Source organism: Bos taurus, chromosome 20, assembly GCF_002263795.3.
Source record: "Bos taurus isolate L1 Dominette 01449 registration number 42190680 breed Hereford chromosome 20, ARS-UCD2.0, whole genome shotgun sequence".
Lineage (NCBI taxonomy): Eukaryota > Metazoa > Chordata > Mammalia > Artiodactyla > Bovidae > Bos > Bos taurus.
In genome coordinates this window covers 607,630-628,615 of record NC_037347.1, presented here as the reverse complement: position 1 = coordinate 628,615, position 20,986 = coordinate 607,630, and the positions used below count along the sequence as shown (strand labels likewise).

General features: G+C 47.6%; 1 protein-coding gene across 4 annotated transcripts in view; it reads left to right on the top strand.

Moving 5' to 3' along the window:
- SLIT3 (slit guidance ligand 3) overlaps positions 1-20,986 on the top strand; it is a 758,707-nt gene that overhangs the window by 573,060 nt on the left and 164,661 nt on the right. For all 4 annotated transcript variants that reach the window (XM_059878791.1, XM_024981391.2, XM_059878790.1 and 1 more), the window contains 2 exons: positions 10,641-10,712; positions 18,026-18,189. In XM_059878791.1, coding sequence (XP_059734774.1) covers positions 10,693-10,712; positions 18,026-18,189 — 184 coding nt within the window. In that variant the 5' untranslated portion in view covers positions 10,641-10,692. The remainder of the gene's footprint in view (positions 1-10,640; positions 10,713-18,025; positions 18,190-20,986) is intronic.

Sequence of the window (20,986 nt, the reverse complement as noted above, 5' to 3'; positions counted from 1 at the left end):
CTCGGGACAGCAGGGGAAATTGGATGGCTGATGTCTGTCGAAGACAATCCTGTAAGAGGCAGTTTTGTATAATGATGAAAAATACAGTCTGGTCTGGTGTGACGCTTTCCTGGATTTGAATATTGGCTCTACAACTCCATACTTAACATGATCAGGTAGAGTTCATCGATCTTTTTAGGATCCAAAATGGAAATGGCAAGAGGATCTCAGATTGTTGGGAGAATTAAATGAGATAATGTGCGCACAGAGCAAAAACATGATCAGTAACATCAGTATTGCTGTTACTGTGGACATCTTTATTGAAAGATCTTTGGAAGCTCACCTCAAAGCAATATCCTTTACTAGTCCAGCTCATTGGAGGAAGGCAGAATGTTCATGGGAGAATCTGTAACATCAATTTAGATTTTTCAAATGATGTGTTATTTTATAATATTCTTCTTGATTTCTGGAATTTCCCAGAGCCTCTAGCCAAATCAGAGCAGTGGGTAGCTGGTGGAGAAAGGCAAGTTCAGACTTGATAGGAGGAAAACAGTTAAGGAGCTTCATTCAAAAATGACTGAGCCTGGGACTTTCCTGGTGGCCCAGTGATGAAGACTCTGTGCTTCCAATCCAGGGGACTTGGGTTCAATTCCTAGTCATGGAACGAAGATCACACCTGCCATGTGACACAGCCAAAAAACAAACTGAAAACAAAGAAACAAACAAAGTTAATTAGTCAGTGCAGTTGGAGAGGGACCCTAGGCTGGGGGGAGAGGCTTGGGAATGCCTCTGTCAACCTCTGTAGGCCCAGTGTGCACCCCCCAGTGGGTGCAAACATTGTGGCCATACCCTGTGCAGAAATATCTGAACAGCTGGCGTGGGGCATGAAGAGCACGGAGGGGTTCCAGTAGCACGTGGGCCACAAAAGGAAGCTCTAGGGGGCTCACATCTTTCCTCTTTCTGGCTCAGGCAAGGAGAGAGGGATGAAACTGAGGCTGCTTTAGATCCTCTACGTGTTTGCACTCAGCTGCTCTTTAGGAAATGATTCTGCCTACCTTGTTGTGCCTGTCCCTGTGAGTTCAATGTAGGCCCTGTAAGAAGTAGTTACATCTTCCGGGCTTAGAGTGCTGGCTGCTGGGCTTCCACGTTGGTAGGTACAAGTCAAGGAATCTCAAGGGTCACTTAAAAAAGATGTCCTGTGGCCATAGCTATGGCTGCTGCTGACCCACCAAAATTCTTCTTCCTAGGGATCCTTAAGGAGTACGTGCATGGATACTAAGTTGCTTCAGTCGTCTGACTCTTTACGACCCTGTGGACTGTAGCCCACCAGGTTCCTCTGTCCGTAGATTCTCCAACAAGAATACTGGAGTTGGTTGCCATGCCCTCCTTCAGGGGATCTTCCAAACCAAGGGATCGAACCTGAGTCTCCTGAAGCTCCTGCATTGCAGGGGTGGGTTCTTTACTGCTGAGCCACCAGAGAAGCCCTTCCTTAATGAGGGAGCCACCTTATTTATCTAGACTTAAGAAGTCAACCTGCCCCGAGACAGGAGATGAATGGACAAAGCTACCAAGAGGATCTGTCTGACTCTAGGATTCTGGATCACCTGTGCAGAGGGGAAGAGGAGGGTTTCCAGGAGCACCCTAGAAAGCTTGGTACTTACTGTGGATGCCTGATCCTGAAATTATGTAGTACATGCTTGCAGTTAATACTGCTGCATTAGAGCCAATTACATAGTATTATGGACACACAACATGCAGATTACACCCAGAGCCAGGAAAGCACAGCTTGATAAAGCAATGGCCTGATCAGAGGAGACAGAGGTAAATGTCAGCCTTATTAAGAAATTGCCAGGGTGGTGTGGCTGCAGCTGGACTGAGCTCCTCCAGATCAAAGATTGCTATCTTTCATGATGCTGGGAGAGCCACATTTTAGCACCCAGCAGAGACCAGTGGGAAGCCAGGGACAAAAATCAAGTTGGACCTCTCTAAGAGTGATCACAGCCACCTCCGTTGAGGGCTGCATACTATTTCAGAACTTGGACTTCCTCCTAAACAGGAAGAGGCCCAGCTCCCTCATGCTGTCCACACGTGAGGCCTTTGGGCCCAGGGCACCCACAGGCTGCCCTCCACACTCAGGTCAAGGCTCTGTCCTTAGCCTTTCCCCTAGTTCACTGGTTCTACAACTGGAGCTTATATAAGAATCCTCTTGGTCATTGAAACACACAAAGCTGGGCCTTCCCCAGAGTTTCTGATTCAGGAGGCTGGGGCAGGGCCTGAACATATGCATCTCTAACAAGTTCCCAGAGAAGGCAATGGCACCCCACTCCAGTACTCTTGCCTGGAAAATCCCATGGACAGAAGAGCCTGGTAGGCTGTAGTCCATGGGGTTGCTAAGAGTCGGGCACGACTAAGCGACTTCACTCTCACTTTTCACTTTCATGCATTGGAGAAGGAAGTGGCAACCCACTCCAGTGTTCTTGCCGGGAGAATCCCAGGGACAGGGGAGCCTGGTGGGCTGCCATCTCTGGGATCGCACAGAGTCGGACACGACTGAAGCGGCTTAGCAGCAGCAGCAGCAACAAGTTCCCAGATGACGCTGCAAGCCCAGGGGCCACACTTGGAGAACCACTGTCCAGGTTCATTGCATGCCCACCCAGAGGTGGATCTCCCCACTCTGTCTCTTGTAAAAGGTCTTCTAGGCTCTGATTCCATCACAGCATTGCAGGCTCTGGGAGCACTGCGACCCAGCTTCCAGGTAGGATCGTGGCGGGGAAGGGAGAAGCGTAGATCTAGGGTGAGGCTGCCTGCTTATGTTTGCTTATGTCTGCTTTTGTTTTTGCTCAAAGAGATGCAGCACCAGAAACCAACTCTGCTGGCGCTTTTTTTTTTTTTAACAGCTGCACCAGGTCTTAGTTGCAGCCGTCAGAATCCTCGATCTTCATCCTGGCGTGCAGGACCTTTAGTTGCACATGTGGTATCTAGTTCCCCGACCAGGGATTGAACTCACGCCCCCTGAGTTGGGAGCAAGGGAGTCTTAGCCACTGAACCACCTAGACTCCTTGCTTTTGAATCCCAGCCCTACCATTTGCCACTGGGACTTTCCTACCGCTGTTTTATAGTTTTTGTTTTTGAGACCTGAAAGGCATTGACCTCACCCCCCTCTTCCCACCAAGCAGTTACGTGACGTCCTACTTACCACCGCTAGTCTTTGGCGAAGGCAGGACCAGAACTGCCCAGTTTTCAAGCAGCCAGAGGGCAGCAAACATGGTTTATAAAAAGCCAATTAGTAAATATTTTAGGCTTTTAGGCCATATGGTCTCTGTCGAAACTAAGCTGCTGTAATGTGAAAGTAGCCATAGACATGAATAAACAAATGGATAGACCCATATTTACAAACGCAGGTGGCATTAGATGGGCCTGTAGGTAGCGATTCACCAAGCCCTGGAACAGACCGGTGTGTGTACCACTGCTTCATACATACATCGTGCCTCGGAGCCCCTGCGTTGCTGCAGTGCCCCGGTATCTAGCTGAGGAACCCAGGCAAACGCGGACTTTGTGAGGGTGTGTTGTGTTAGTTGCTCAGTCATACCCTACACTTTGCAACCCTATGGACTGTAGCCCGCCAGGCTCCTCTGTCCATGGAATTCTCTAGACAAGAATACTGGAGTGGATTGCCATGCCCTCCTCAGGGGATCTTCCCCACCCAGGGATCAAACCCGTGTCTCTTGCGTCTCCTGCATTGGCAGGTGGGTTCTTTACCACTAGCGCAACCTGTACTATAGGGCTTCCCTGCAGGCTCAGTGGTAAAGAATCCATCTGCCAATGCAGGAGACCCAAGTTTGATCCCTGGGTCAGGAATTCCCCTGGAGAAGAGAATGGCACCCACTTGAGTATTCTTGCTTGGAAAATCCCATGGACAGAGGAGCCTGGCAGGATACAATCCATGGGGTAGCATAGAGTCAGACATGACTTAGTGGCTAACCAACAATAATAGAAGCAGTAGTAAGTGTGCAAATCTCCTAGTGACCTGGGAAAAAAGTTTTGTTTTTTTAAATCTTTATTGAATTTGTTACCATACTGCTAGTATTTTATGTTTTTATTTTTTGCCCATGAGACATGTGGGATGTTGGCTCCCTGAGCAGGGCTTGAACCCACACTCCCTGCCTTGGGGGTCTTAACTACTGGTCTGCCAGGGAAGTCCCTGGAAAAAATGTTTAATGCTCCCTTTGTAGTTCTCACAAGCAAGAGAGATCCATTGGTAGAAGGAGCATTGTCCAAACAGGTGACTTTAGTGTGGCCTAGGTGCTCCAACTATGACAGAACAGAAGAGAGGCTGGAAAGAACACAGCTAAATCTCAGTAGAAATACTGTGTATACAGGGCTTGGTAAGTAAGGGCTTTATAAGAGAGAAATGGGAGTTGGATGGACCAACTGTCTTTTAAATCCAGTGGAGGGAAATTGCCTTATTTCTGGTTCATACTCTAATGCCCACTCAGTAGTTCGGATGCAAAAAGGGGAGACCGGGCCAGTCCTGAAGTTTCATAGAATTGATGTGACCCTGCACTTGAGCTTGAAACCTGACACAAAATGAATTGACAGCATTTACCTGGAGATGGGAATGTCTACCCACTCAAGTGTTCTTGCCTAGAGAAGCCCATGGCCAGAGGAGCCTGGCAGGCTATAGTCCATGGGGTCACAAGAGTCAGACACGACTAAACAACTAACACACACCTAGAGAAAAATTTCCAACTGGGGCAACTTAGGGTAAAGCATATTTTCTCAATAAGAACAGAGCAGTGAGGTTAAAGCTACATTCTAGAACTAGCAATACTCTTCCAGAAGATGGAAGTAAATAAGATGAGGCTGATGAGGTCACCATAGGTTAAGTGTGGGCAATCATATAATGGGGGTCCAGGTGGGTCCTTGTCAGATCAAACCATTTATGTTTTCTGTGGTTCATTTCCAAGAAGGTTTCTAGAATAGGAGGCGATAGTAGACTTGTGCAGTGAATTCTAGCTTTGGGTCCCTCAGGGGAGATGGCAGAGACTGTCTTTGCTGGAGAAGCAAACTAGCCCTGAAAACAGAAGGCAGTGGGAAAGTTGGGAGAAATTGTGATGTAAAGAAGAAATAGTCAGTCCTGAATCCTTATGGAGCTTGTTGCTGTGCCGGGCAAGTCTCTTATCTCTTGTAGCCTCCAATTGCTCATCGGTAAGATGGGAATAATAATTTCAACTGCAGAGTGCTTCAAGTACCAAATAAGATGAATGTGAAAGTACATAGTAAACCATAAAAGACCAAACACAGGTTACCAAAAGCGTGAAAGTTGCTCAGTCATGTCTGACTCTTTGCGACCCCATGGACTGGTCCATGGAGTTCTCCAGGCCAGAATACTGGAGTGGGTAGCCTTTCCCTTCTCCAGGGGATCTTCCCCACCCAGGGATTGAACCCAGGGCTCCCACATTGCAATTCGTTACCAATTGAGCCACAAGGGAAGCCCAAGAATACTGGAATGGGTAGCCTATCCCTTCTCCAACAGATCTTCCCAACCCAGGAATCAAACCGGGGTCTCCTGCACTGTAGGTGGATTCTTTACCAACTGAGCTATCAGGGAATCCCAGGCTACAAAAATAATAGCTAATAGTTACTGATTATTGCCTACAAGCCAGTGTGCGTATACTTTCCATGCCTAATTTCAAGGTCATGATAGCTAGCTGGATAATGTCCCCTCAAAAGTGTCCCGTGTTCTCATCCCAGGAACTTATGTGCCAAATGGAACTTGGAAAATATGGCCAAGAATCCTGAGCTGGATTATCCTGTCAGGCTCTAAATGTCATCAGACAGGTCCTCTTAAGAGGCAGGACATTGCAGTGAACAGTAGGAGGTGTGACAACAGAAGCAAGAGGGTGGAGTGATACAAGGAAGGAACCAGGAGCCAAGGGATAAGAATCTGCCTGCAATGCAGGAGATCCTGGTTCGATTCTTGGGTCGGGAAGATAACCTGGAGAAGGGATAGGTTACCCACTCCAGTATTCTTGGGTTTCCCTTGTGGCTCAGCTGGTAAAGAATCCTCCTGCAGTGAGGGAGACCTGGGTTCGATACCTGGGTTGGGAAGATCCCCTGGAGAAGGGAAAGGATACCCACTCCAGTATTCTGGCCTGGAGAATTCCATGGACTGTGTAGCCCTTGGGGTCGCAAAGAGCCAGACACGACTGAGCAGCTTTCACTTTCACAGGCTGCAGAAGACAAGGAAATGAATTCTCCTCAAAGCCCTCCAGAAGAAACACAGTCCCGTGAACCCATTTCAGACTTCTGATCTCTAGACTGTATGAGATAAGTCTGTGTTGCTTTAAACCGTAGAAAGTGTGGTAATCTGTTGCAGCAGCAATAGACAATGAAGACAGGCATCATTTCTGGAGTCAAGTTCTGATACCAATACTTGCCTCATCCTTGACATGGAGATGACAGAAAGTGCCTGCCTCATCGGGTGGTTGTAGGAATTAAGTGAGATGGTACAAGTAGAACCCACAACCCAATACCTGCCTGGCCTACAATAAGCTCTTGGTTAATGTTGGCAATTATTAGAACCATCTCCTTGAACCACCAACAAAGCTCTATGAGATCAATGCTGCTAGTTTCTGCATGTTAAATGGGAAGAAACCTAGTAAGATTAAGAAAATTTATTCATGGTTGCACAGCTTGTAAGTAGGAGAGTCAGAATCTTAACAAAGACTTTGCCTTTGAGGCCATGCTCACCCACTCTTGGGCTCCCCAGGTGGCACAGTGGTAACAAATCCATCTGCCAATGCAGGAGACACGAGTTCGATCCCTGGGTCAGGAAGATCCCCTGGAGGAGGAAATGGTAACCCACTCCAGTATTCTTGTCTGAAAAATCCAAGAACAGAGGAGCCTGGTGGGCTACAGGCCATGGAGTCACAAAGAGTCGGACACAACTGAGCGACTGAGCACACACACACCCCCATTCTGCTCCTCTGCATCAGGGTTATGATAACACCACCTTCATCAAATGCCAGCTGCTGGACCTAAGCACAAGAACCAGAGAGTGCTGCCTGCATGGGCAAAAGCCACCAAGATTGGAAATCAAATAAATCTGTGCTTATTAGGGAAAAAGAAACTGTAGCTTCCATGGAGAACCACGTCCAAGAGGTTACCAACCCTCTGAGGTCCCTGGGCCAGCAAATCATGGAAGTCTGAATACTGTGTTTAGTCATTTTAGTTCTGGAATAATTGCTATTATCATAAATGTTTTATTGCCCTCATTACGGCTCACATTTAAATATCAGTGTAGTAATACATTAATAAGTCATCACTGCCGGACGCCTGCCGGATGCAGTTACAATCCAAGTCCTGTGTATAACTGCACTGTATATTCAGCTAAATTAGGGCTGGCTGTGAACTCAGTCTGATGTCGAGTGGCTGGGCATGTTTGGAAGGCAGCCTCTTTTCTGCAAAGGCTTCTTGAGCTCTTTGCTTTTGAGAGATAAGGGGGACACGGATTTTTGTCTGATTAGTGAGTCAACGATTCTAATTAGGTCTCCCCCAGGTGTGGAGCCTGGAACTCTGGGATGGATAGAAGAAAGATGAAGGCATTGCTTCCACCCCGGAGGCATTCCTAATCTGCTGGAGAAAGGGTGGGGTAGGGAGCATGACCCTCACTCCGGGGAAGCTCCCTGTCAAGGCAGGACAGCCTGGTCTGATGGAAGTGACAAGTTCTTGCGCCCTCTGATGACGTATTCTGAACACCTCCTGGGTGTATGAAGATAGGATGGATTCAGACCCCCCCAACACACACACACATCTATAGAAAAGATAAGCCACAGGCAACAGAATAGGTTCAAGATCATAAAATGCTAGGTGTCAGAATTGATGCATTAATGAATTCCCTGAGTGGGCTGAAGCTGGCAATGTAAATTGGGTTGATTCCACTTTATCATAATACCATATGCCTAAAAGAATGCCAGAAGAATGCCAGTAGGTGCAGAAGAAATATGAGGGGAGGGAGAAAAACGTATTAGGTTCTGTGCCTTTGTGTAAATAGATTTCTTCCAGGTCTTATTGGCCAAAGGCCTTGAGAAATAGCCTGGGTCGAAGGGGATGTGGTCCCTGGAATCCTGCTGTGGACTAGGGTCCCCAGGGGAGAAGGCATCTGTGCAGACCCTTGGGTGGGGTGGGCACAGGGGCCTCTGTGTGCAGGATAAAGCTCTGTTTATATTCCCTTGGGATCTGGGGTTGGGTGAGGGGAACAGGAATGACCAGGAGAGGGCTAGGTTCTCTCCACCAAAGTCAGTTAAATGGTAGCCTCCACCTACCAAGCACATACTGTCTGCTAAGCCTTTCACCAGCCTGTGAGGTAGATACCATTGCCTGCCCTCTTCTTCCAGTGAAGAATCTATGGCTAAGTGATGGTGATAATCTGCCCGAGACCACACAACTAGGGTATATGTGACTCAATCTGAACCATGTATGGACTGTGGTAACACACAAGATGGAAAATGTTAGAGGGTATTCTAAGAGTAAGATAACATATTCATCAAGAGCCAAGGGCAAAAGAAGTCTGTTTAACCAGTGAAGCCTTTCCAGGGAAGGCTGCTTCCTGGGCCAGTGGGGTCCCATGAGAGCATAAGAGGAGTGGGGCTGATGAGAGGGAGTATCTGATGTGACCTTGGAGGAGCCCAGGAGCAAGGGTCCGTCACCAAGGAGTGTACCATGGGCTGGATCCAACTCCTGCTCTTTGGGATCCATAGTGAGGGAGGTGTGGGTCAGAGAGCTGAGAGCTAGGTCCAGTCTTTCCACAGATGGTTGCTTCTGTCTGCATAGCCACTGAACTCACTGACCCAGAAAGGCCCTCCTGCTCCATCACGTTCCACCTCCAGCCACGTGATGGCTTCCTTGGCTGCCATGCTTCCCTGTGATGGTGGTGGTTTAGTTGTTAAGTTGTGTCTGACTTTGTGCAACCCCATGGACTATAGCTCATTAGACTCCTCTGTCCCTGAGATTTCCAGGCAAGAATACTGGAATGGGCTGCCATTTCCTTTGCCATGCTTCCCTGGGCTCCCATAGTAAGTCCTTCTAGAAGGGTAAGCCTTGGACTATAGTTACCTATAGCCTTATTTCATTCTATTTCATTTTGTTCCATTGATGGAGCTCACATCCCTCTCTTCCCTTTTCCCCCATGCACCAAGATACCAGAGGAGTCCCCATCCATGGTCGTGGGGCTTCGCAAGAGAGAGACTTAATCCCCGTCCCCACAGAGCTCACAGACTCACTTAGGATGTGCTTGAAGAGTCAGAAGATGCCTGGAAACTACTCATAAAATAACCTCTCCACATCTTGTGAGGCAGTGTGTGTAATGGGCAGAGCAAGGAGTTTGGAGCAAGATAGTGCAGGGTTCACTCTTGCACTATTGGCGGGAATGTAAATTGATACAGCCACTATGGAGAGCAGTATGGAGATTCCTTTAAAAACTGGGAATAAAATTACCATTAACCCAACAATCCCACTCGGCATGTACCCTGAGAAAACCATAATTGAAAAACACATGTACTCACAATGGTTCATTGCAGCACCATTTACAATAGCTAGGGTGGGGAAGTAACCTAGATGGCCATTGACAGATGAATGGATAAAGAAGCTGTGGTACATATATATGGTGGGATATTACTCAGCCATAAAAAGAAACACACTTAAGCCAGTTTTAATGAGGTGGATGAACCTAGAGCCTATTATACAGAGTGAAATAAGTCAGAAAGAAAAACATCGTGTACTAACACATATGTTTGGAATCTAGAAGATGGTATTGATGAGCCTATTTGCAGAGCAGCAGTGGAGACACAGCCATAGAGAAGAGACTTTTGGACCGTGGGGCAAGGAGACGGCGGGGTGAATTTAGAGAGTAGCATGGGAACATCTACATTACCGTAGTAAAATAGACAGCCGGCGGAAATTTGCTGTGTGAGGCAGGGAGCTCAAACCAGGGCTCTGTGTCAACCTAGAGGGCTGGGATGGAGGAGGAGGTGGGAGGGAGCTTCAAGAGGGAGGAGACTATGCACACCCTTGGCTGATTCACGCTGGTGTATGGTAGAAGCCAACACAACATTGTAAAGCAGTTATCCTCCAATTAAAAATACATTTTTTAAAAAACAGTGCTGGGTTCAGATCCAGTGTCCACAGCTTAACAGCTGTGTATCCTTGGAAGCATGATTTCACTTCTCTGAAGCTCAGCACCCCCATCTATAATGCAAGGTTAAAGGCTGCCCTGTAGGGTTATGTGTAACTGAGCAAGGTGTTGTGTATCTGGTTCCTTCTCTCTGAAATGAGGACAATATTTAATTGGTGTTGTATTATAGTTGTGGGAATTAGTGACGTTGTAATGAAACCCTCACAACAGGATTTCACAAGGGCAGCCTTATTGCTCCAGGTAGTAAGTACCAAGAGGGCAGCAGAGGGGAGGAGGGATCCACCTTAAAAAGGAAACAGAGATTCTCGTCTCATCTGGAGCCCCATCCACTGGTTGCTGCTTGACACATGGCTGCTGAGGGATGGTCCCTTTTGCAGTCATATCCATCCTTCCCCCACCATCCATAAGCATCCTGGCACCTCCCATGATGCTCCTTTGTTGACGTGTTTCTCCTCTCTGTCCGCAGCACCCTCAACAACAACAACATCAGCCGCATCCTGGTCACCAGCTTCAACCACATGCCGAAGATTCGAACCTTGTGAGTAGAGGTCCCTGCTTCCTCCCCCACCTGCTCCCGCCCTTAGGAGGCCCATGGGGCAGCACTCTCGGCTGCTTGTAAAACTGCCCCCGGTTCCTGCATCCAAATGCCTCCTCCCTCTGCTATTGACTAAGTGGTGTGTTAATGTTGGGGGAGGGTCACGGAGCATGCATGGTTCTCCACCTTCTTGCTCTGGGCCGGCTCATTTCTCTTCACCCTGGGAATCTTCCTTGACTGGGGAAATCTTTGTGTTTTCTCACTGGTTGGAAAACTTTGTTAGTGTTACGCTGCCATTAGAATAGAGGTGTGATGGTTCATCATTTGTTTAGCTCATGCCCTGTACTGTTGGCCGTTCTATTGTACTGTCAAGGGTTACGACTGTTTTCCCCTCTGGGACTGGTGGGAGCTTCCCAGATGGCTCAGTGGCAAAGAACCTGCCTGCCAATGCAGGAGACACAGGAGACATGGATTCCATTCCTGAGTCAGGAAGATCCCCTGGGGAGGAAATGGCAAGCCACTCCAGTATTCTTGCCTAGAGAACCCCATGGACAGAGAGCTACAGTTATGGGATCGCAGAGAGTCAGACATGACTTAGCAATTTTGAGCACACACACATGCACACTGATCAATGGAGGAGAGGGAGTCTTATCTCCTCCTTCACCCCATCCTCCTAGTCCCCACCCACCATGCTTTCCTGCTCCCTGGATGATATTCTGGTATCAGAATGCAGTTATGCTTTATCTGTAATGAGTTGGGTGGGCTCAAGCCCTCCAAAGTATGTACTCAAGAAGCAAATCCCCACTTAACAGTCCATACCGAGAACATGTCTAGTGCCTTTATTACCTGGGAAGGTCCCCTCACTGAGCCAGAAACTCTTTTGAAAGTTTCTCTGCAAATGGACTCTGCTGATCTAAGAGATTGGTACTTGATGCTTTTCTTCTGTTGATGGAGCCTCAGCAGAATTTACATCACAGAAGTAGAGGAGAGTCAGTCCCGAGAGTCATGGTGTCCAGGCAACAAATACTAGCTAGTATTCAGTTCAGTTGCTTAGTCATGTCCGACTCTTTGCGACCCCATGAACCGCAGCACGCCAGGCCTCCCTGTCCATCACCAACTCCCAGAGTTTACCCAAACTCATGTCCATTGAGTTGGTGATGTCATCCAACCATCTCATCCTCTGTCTCCCCCTTCTCCTCCTGCCCTCAATCTTTCTCAGCATCAGGGTCTTTTCAAATGAGCCAGCTCTTTGCATCAGGTGGCCAAAGTACTGGAGTTTCAGCTTCAACATAAGTCCTTCCAATGAACACCCAGGACTGATCTTCTTTAGGATGGACTGGTTGGATCTCCTTGCAGTCCAAGGGACTCTCAAGAGCCTTCTCCAACACCACAGTTGTTCAAAAGCATCAATTCTTCGGTGCTCAGCTTTCTTCACAGTCCAACTCTCACATCCATACATGACTACTGGAAAAACCATAGCCTTGACTAGACGGACCTTTGTTGACAAAGTAATGTCTCTGCTTTTGAATATGCTATCTAGGTTGGTCATAACTTTCCTTCCAAGGAGTAAGCGTCTTTTAATTTCATGGCTGCAGTCACCATCTGCAGTGATTTTGGAGCCCCAAAAAATAAAGTCAGCCACTGTTTCCACTGTTTCCCCATCTATTTGCCATGAAGTGATGGGACCAGATGCCATGATCTTAGTTTTCTGAAGGTTGAGCTTTAAGCCAACTTTTTCACCCTCCACTTTCACTTTCATCAAGAGGCTCTTTAGTTCTTCTTCACTTTCTGACAAAAGAGTGGTGTCATCTGCATATCTGTGGTTATTGATATTTCTCCCAGCAATCTTGATTCTAGCTTGTGCTTCTTCCAGCCCAGTGTTTCTCCTGATGTACTCTGCATATAAGTTAAATAAGCAGGGTGACAATATACAGCCTTGACGTACTCCTTTCCCTATTTGGAACCAGTCTATTGTTCCATGTCCAATTCTAACTGTTGCTTCCTGAAGCTGCATACAGGTTTCTCAAGAGGCAGGTCAGGTGGTCTGGTATTCCCATGTCTTTCAGAATTTTCCACAGTTTATTGTGATCCACACAGTCAAAGGCTTTGGCACAGTCAATAAAGCAGAAATAGATGTGTTTCTCGAACTCTTTTGCTTTTTCAATGATCCAGTGGATGTTGGCAATCTGATCTCTGGCTCCTCTGCCTTATCTAAAACCAGCTTGAACATCTGGAAGTTCATGGTTCATGTATTGCTGAAGCCTGGCTTGGAGAATTTTGAGCATTACTTTACTAGCTTTTGAGATGAGTGCAATTGTGTGATAGTTTGAGCATTCTTTGGTATTGCCTTTCTTTGGGATTGGAATGAACACTGACCTTTTAGTATTGGGTTAGCCAAAAAGTTCATTCAAGTTTTTCCATGCCATCTTACGAAAACTCCACATGAACTTTTTGGCCACCCAATATGAAGGGGGCTCCGAGCTCAGGTTCCATCATGGTGCCCCGCTTCTTCCTTTGATCCCTCCTGGGATGGCAGAATTCAGTCAAGAAAATCTATCCTCTTCCTTCCCTTTTAAAAGGGAATGATGCCGGAGAAACCATGGGGTCTTCCAAGGCCTCTTCGGAGTCCACAGCAACCCACGAGTGAGCCACAGATGGAGCATGGCCCGGGGCTTCCGGCCAGGAAGCAGAAGTGAGCCTTGGAGTGCATCTCCCCAGACAGTGGGTTGAGTAGAAGAAATATGGCTTTCACCTGCAGAAACCAGCAGCCCAGCTCCTGTGGGCTGCTCCTCTGAGATGTCCGCTCCCTCTCCTATTACTTTTTTGTGGGAAAATCAGTCAGAGCCAGGAGGGGCCCTGGGAGGCAGGGAAGCCGGCCAGGTCTGGATGTTGGGCGCTCTGTGTGGGTGTTGTAGGTGCTGGGGAGGAGGGCGGGAGAGTTTCTTCTGCTTGTTTCTGTGGTCATACTTTCCTGTGGTCCTGAACACTCATCTGATGAGCTCAGATCAATCAATCAATCTCGTCTGCTCTCTTTGCTCCCTGCCTGCTGCCATTTTCTCTTTAGTTTAATTTCAGAGATGGCTCTGCAAAGAACTCCCTGGAGACCTGAGCTGACTAATCCCCCTTCACTGTAATTAAAGCGTGGTGGGGATGGGGAGGGGGGGGTGTGCTGGTGGTGAAGAAGGAGGGAAGAGGGGAGAGGAAGGAAGTCATAAATGGGATTTCTAAAGGAAAGCTTTTATATTGAATTCAGAAAGCCACATTTTATAGAAAATGAACACTGACCCTCTCTAAAAGGATTTGCTGGAAATTTAATTTAGCGTCTGTGGCTAAAAGGCACCTTCTACAAATTGGCATTTGTATTCATTCACCTTATCTCCTGTAAAGGTGGTTTTGCCAACATGCAATATGGCGTTTCCATCAGGAAGAGACCACAGAGCAAGTGGCAGGAACCATCTAGCTGCCTTGATGCTCTGGTGGATAAGAGGTGATAACCTTGTACAGGCAGGACCTTGGGTTGAGAAGAGCCTGAGGTCTGGAGCTAGTCTCCGTACAGTAAGAATAATAATAGCAAATATGTCTTCATGAGTTTATGGTATCCCAAATTGAGCGCTAAGCACTTTTGCTTTTTAATCTTTTGGCCACACTGCATAGCATGCAGGATCCTAGTTGCCTGACCAGGGATCAAACCCACAATCCCTGCATTAGCAGCGTGGAGTCTTAACCACTGGACCACCAGGGAAGTCCCTAAGCACTTTTCGTGGATCATTTTGACCCTCACAACAGCTCTAGGAAGAAGGCACCATTAATATTACCATTTTATAGATGATAACACTGAGCATGCATGCTTGCGTGCTCAGTCACTTTAGTCATATCTGACTCTTTGCGACCCTATGGACTGTAGCCCACCAGGCTCCTCTGTCCATGGGATTCTCCAGGCAGAAATACTGGAGTGGGTTGCCACGCCCTCCTCCAGGGGATCCTCCCAACTGAGGAATCATACCTGTGTCTCTTACGTCTCTTGCATTGGCAGGCGGATTCTTTACCACTAGCATCATGTGGGAAGCCTGGTAACACCGAGAACCAGGGTTAAATCACTGCCCATGGTCAAACTCAAAAAAGCACAGAGCCCATGTCAGATTCCAACACTTTGACCTCAGAAGCTGAGCTCTTCTCAGAAGCTGACCTCCTAGAGTTAAGCTCTAGGAACAAAAGCAGAAGGGCATCAGGTGAGTTGAGAAAGGGGAGACCTGAGCTCTCACGTTGCTGAAGGGCCACAGGAGGCCACTCTCCCCTATATCATCACCATCACAAAAGTTACTGAAAGTAATCAAAATCATTTCTTTCCTCACTCAAGAAAATTAAGAATACTCCTGGCCGTGTCTGGGCTCAAGTTTCAAGATCATCATGATTATTCTTTTCTTTTAATATTAGTGTTTGGGATGATATTGCTCAATTGGATCTCCCAAACGTGACGTAAAAGGCATCTTGAAAGACTCAGCTCAGCTTAGCTCTCCAGGCAGGTAAAATTCCAAGAGGGGAGGCCTGAGCCCATCCATGCCCCTCGGCTTTTGACAAGGGCCTTCATATGGCTTCAAAGACAGTTTGGGTCTCCGCTTTTCCATGTTCCTACTTGGGAGAGGAGAAATTCCTACAGAAACAGACAAAAGGGTAAGGGCCATCTATAGCTGGCTTAAGAAGACGAGTGGCTTAGGACTGGCCAGTGGGGATTCAGGAAGAAACAGCTTAATATAATCTTCCAAAAGGAAAACCTCTGACATTTTGATTATCCCAGAAATTTATCAGCTCAATAAGGATCTGACTTACCTAAATCTCATTTGTGTTGTTTCATTGATCTCTTCCTTCTCATTGGAACTGATGGGAATTTGTTTGCATTGATCCACCTTGTTTCCTTACCTTCCATACCTCAGCGCCAAAGAGGGCAACCGCCTTTCCCAGTAAAAGCCAAATTCATTAAAAGGCACACACAAAAAAACCTCTGGTGCCTCAGCCTGTGTGTGCCACTGCAGCCCACCTCTGCTCCACCTTGTCACCAAGAGCTGCTGCACCATCACCATTTTCATAGGTAGCCTTTTGAGCTGGTGGTGTATTCCTGGCCATTCCTCTCTCTCTCAACAGCTCACTGATGGGTCAGGAGACAGATCATTTTCCCTCATGCTGCAATTTCCCAACAGGTCCCAGTGCAGAAAAGGGATTCCCTTCTCCCCTTCATGCTCTTTAGGAAAGAATAACCAACTCTAGGTCTTTCACCAGGCTCTGCTCTGTCCTTGGCACAAAGTGGAGTCATCTTTGTTGAATACACATATGTCTTGCTTTCCTTAGCGCTGAGGCCCTTCCCCCAAGCTTAGGGTTTTTCCTCCCCTCCCCCTTCCGTCCTGTTGTCCCTCTCTCCTGGAGTGCCAGCCTAAGAGGAAGCCAGGCTCACTTCCACAGCATCAGGACCTGAACTTTGATGCTCAGAAGTGAGATTTGCTCTGGGCCCATTACAGGCACAGTCTCTGTCCTCACGCAACTGGCTTTGACCTTAAAGTATTGGCTCTGAAGTATGAAAAGAAAATTATAACATCACAATTCATCACTTTTAAACAAAATTGTAAAAAAAAATTCAAATATTTTTCAGCAGAAAAAAAAATTATATTCTGGGTGGGATATGGGTTCATTTAGTCAGTCGGATACAGTGGGATCTGGGGGCCCCACCCTGAGGCTGCCGAGTTCCTCAGTGGCCCTGGCTTGCCCGAGGTTTGCACCCATGCAGTGGCAGGGAGTCTCTGCCTGCAGGCAGCACAGACGAGCTGCACTCAGCCAATGTTTAGCAGTGTTGACCTTGTACTAAGTGGAGTGTGGTCAAGAGCCCTTCAGCTCTCTCCACATCAGGCACGGATGTAGCCCGAGCCAACTGCTTTGGGCTGCCATGCAGTATTAACTGGCATAACACAGAGTACTCGAAAACCCCAAGATATGGCTGGCTGATTAGCATGTGCAGGATGGGGCATTGAAATTGACATCAGAAAGCCAAGTCTATGATGAACTGTCATGACTAGAACTCACCCGCGGGCTACTTGTAATGACCGAGGTTGGTAGGGAGTGTGGACACTGGAAACCCCTGATACAGAACCTTGGGAAGAACCTTTAGAAGCCCTGGCTATCCTTAGGTTGCCCTCCAGTCAGTGGAAATGAAATTCCACTTAACCAATTGGGGTTCCCCTCAGATATGGAATCTGCAGATCCCTCTCAGGAATCTTAGTCCAGAATGAGAAATCGACCTGAAATTATAGCTACTAGAGGGAGAAAGCCCAAGAGTCCTGAAAACAAATGGAAAGCCTTTTCAGAAGCCCTGAAGCAGTTAGAAGAGCAAATACACCGGGTGGAATTGAACTTGGGAAGGCGATAAAAGGCGCTCCGGAGAGATTGCTCTGCTTTGCAGGAGTCTGTATGCATAATACCTTATTTAAATAGGAGGATGGAGAGAAGATGCTTTCTTCAGAAAGCCCCCTTCTCTTTGTGACCTGCTTACCCTGGCTAGTGCACACAGCGGTGTTTTAGGCTCACCAGTGTGACAGGAAAAGTGAAAGTCACTCAGGCGTGTCTGACTCTTTGCGACCCCATGGACTATACAGTCCTTGGAATTCTCCAGGCCAGAATACTGAAGTGGGTAGCCTTGCCCTTCTCCAGTGGATCTTCCCAACCCAGGAATCAAACTAGGGTCTCCTATGTTGCAGGTGGATTCTTTACCAGCTGAGCTACCAGGGAAGCCCAGCGTGACATTCTGAAGGGGGTCCATTAAAGAGATTTAGAGTGGAAATGAAGGAGGGAGAGAAAAGATTGTGGCAAATCTTGGCCACAATTCACTATAGACTAGGGCATGGCCATGAGGAAGCTGTTGCAAGCCATCTGTAACTCAAGTTAGCTAAAGTACCGACATTTGCACCCAGTCACCCTTTTGGAATTTGGACCTGAATCAGGATTGTCAGTGTGGTAACGCCACCCTATATGCTGAGGCTTTCCCTGGTGGAGATGAAAGGGTGGAATTACTATTAAGAAATGGGAATTGCTCAGAACCCTGAAGGCCACCATTGGATGTGGCTGGCACGAGAAGATGACTGTCATTCGTGGCTTAGCAATAGGAGGGTTGAGGCTGCTGTGGCAGTTCGCAGTGCAGAGGGCAGTTCTTCCCTGGGATCCCGAGGATGGTCATGCTGGGCAAAGGAGCGTGGAGGCTCGGCACCCCGTTCTGCCAGAGGCAGCCTCCCCACTTCCTGCGGTGACAGCCTCTCCCCCCTCTCCCCCGCTCCCAGGCGCCTCCACTCCAACCACCTGTACTGTGACTGCCACCTGGCCTGGCTCTCGGACTGGCTGCGACAGCGGCGGACCGTCGGCCCGTTCACTCTCTGCATGGCTCCTGTGCACCTGCGGGGCTTCAACGTGGCAGACGTGCAGAAGAAGGAGTACGTGTGCTCAGGTGAGATGGCGTGGCTCCCCTCCCCTCCTGTCCTGCCGCTCGCCCACCTGTGAGCCCATCTCAGCCATGAACACATGCCCAGAGCTTGGTGTGGAGCGCTCTAGTGTGCCTCCAGGCGTGCCAGGAAAGAAGCTCTTACTGAAGGAACTCATGGATCCCTTTCTGTTAAGCCTCAGAGTCCATCAATCCTGAGAAGCTAACATTCGTTAGGTCCTTTAACATTGGCCAAACGCATTCCTAAGCCCAGGCTAATGGAGGCTATTTCCAAACCTGCTTGCTTGGAAATCTTAGCTCTGTCCCTTAGTGGTGTGTGACTTTGGTAAGTTGCTGCATGTCTGCCAAATGGAAATAATCGTCGTCTATAACTCAAGGGACGGGTGGGAGGATCCAATGAAATAATCATATGAAGCAGTTAGCATGATACACAGCACTTGGTGAGAGCTAATGAGTGGAGCTTAATTATTAGAGTTTAGTGGGCCCACAGAATGTGCCGAACAAACACGAGAGTTTGATCTGTGGGTAATTGAAGTGTAATAGCACAGAAAACAGAGCGTAACTGAAGGCAGCCTAGGTCCCCAGGGTGCGAGGTGACTGAGTGACCTGAGAAATGCTTCTCAGAGGAGGTTACCTTTGCCTTGGGTCCTAAACGTTATTTGCTCATTTGTTTTTACTTTCATTGACATTCTCCAATCCCATCAAGTCTTCCCTTTTCCAGTGACAAGGATGTAGAGCTAATCTCTTGATTGCCTCAAAAACAGAGAGTATTCAGTTGGAGAGATCCCCAAAGAGGCATTCCTGAAATTCAGGAGCTCAGTCCTGCAATTGGGTCCAGTGGCTTCTAAAGGCTGATCTTGGAGTGCTGATGTGTAGAAAAAGGAACTTTTTTTAAATTTTAATTTTTTTCAACACCAAAAACTTTTCATATTGGGATCTAGCCAATTAGCAATGTTGTGATAGTTTCGGGTGAACAGTGAAGGGACTCAGCCATACATGTGCATGTTTCCATTCTCCCCTAGTCCCCTTCTTCCATCCAGGCTGCCACGTAACACTGAGCAGAAATAAGGAAAAAGGAGCTTTCTCAGTACAGAAGCCGACTACATGTTAGGGACCGCAAGTGGCCAGGAGTACAGGCTGGTCCTCTCCGGCTCTTAGGCTGCATTTGCCATATGTAGGAATTTCCCTTGAATTTAACTTCACACTCTGCTGCTTTCCCCTGTCATGTTACAGCTTCATCAAATTCCTTATTATCCAAAAACATTTTAACATGTCTCTGAGCAGTACCTCAACAATTTCCTATAGACACCCACTTAGAAATCACTTTCCATCAAACACATAATAAAACCGTTTATCACACAGGCACCAAACTCAAATATAGTGACTGTAATTACAGTAATTATTAGGCAAAGGGTACAATATCAGCGTAAGTGCCAGTGAAAGAAATAATTATAGAGTGCAGGAGTCATCTAAGAGCTAGTGAGAAAAACTAATTAGGGAAAATGGTAAAGCACATCATTATAGGTGGGTGCCAAGTTTAAAGCTACGCACCAACACGAATACACTTCGTCACAAAAGCACCTTCCCATCAGAGCAGTGCCGAGACGTTGCTTACCCAGCAGCAGTCAGGACCCAAAACCCAGGGCGGGAAGGCTGATCCTCCTGGATCCCGAGGGTGCTGCTGCCCCAAGTCTCCCTCCTCTGAAAAGGCTGGATTTCAGTTCAGTCCAGTTGCTCAGTCGTGTCCAACTCTTTGTGACCCATGGACACCAAGCTTCCCTGTCCGCCAACTCCTGGAGTTTGCTCAAACTCATGTCTATTGAGTCGGTGATGCCATCCAACCCTCTCATCCTCTGTCATCCCCTTCTCCTCCTGCCTTCAGTCTTTCCCAGCATCAGGATTTTTTCCAAGCAGTCAGTTCTTCGCATCAGGTGGCTAAAGTATTGGAGCTTCAGCTTCAGCATCGGTCCTTCCAATGAATATTCAGGACTGATTTCCTTTAGGATGGACTCACAGGTGGGTTAATAGTTATACAGGTGACTGTTACCTTTATCACATCCCCTGCTTATAGCGGTCTTGTTTATTGCTGTGATGGTCCCTATAGCTTCTTAATACAAAGCCAAGTGTCTTTTAAGGACATGAGAATTTAATCCACAGACTCGGGACATGAATAGGCTATTGTACTCTACCCTCTCGCTCATAGTATAAATTTAGGGGAGTGACACATTGGAGCCCCTATGCATGGGGGATTTTTTAGATGTTTTTCCCAGGTTCTGAAGAATTAAAAACAGGATGCTGTGCTGGGTTACTTTCTGAAAAGTCAATCAGATACAATGGCCAGGGGAACTGGTGAGTTGAACATCATGATGAATGAAGCATCTCATTAGTGGGATTCAGGAGGAGCAGCCCCTCCAAAAAGTATTATATCTTTAATAATGATTCAAGGTAGTTGGTGAGACTGTTAAAAAAAGGGGGGTGCTAGGGGAAGCAGTGTGGAGCAAGGCTCAGCCTGTGGACATGCAGGAGGTCAAAGAGATGGGCTGTTCTTATGTACCTGCCACCATAACTCGAGCCCTGTGAAGTGAAGCCCACCTCTGAGGGGGCAGGCCCGCCCCACGGCAGAGCCCAGCACGGCATCTGAAGGAGGCGGTCTGGGACAGACCTGATGGCGGTTGTTTAAAGCTGCAAAACCACCAGGGTTTCTGCCTCTTCCAAGCTGTTCCTCCCATAACCCGCAAGAGACGGACTTCCGTCAAGAAAGAAGGGGCGTGAACACTTCTTTAAAAAAATGAAGTCATCTGCT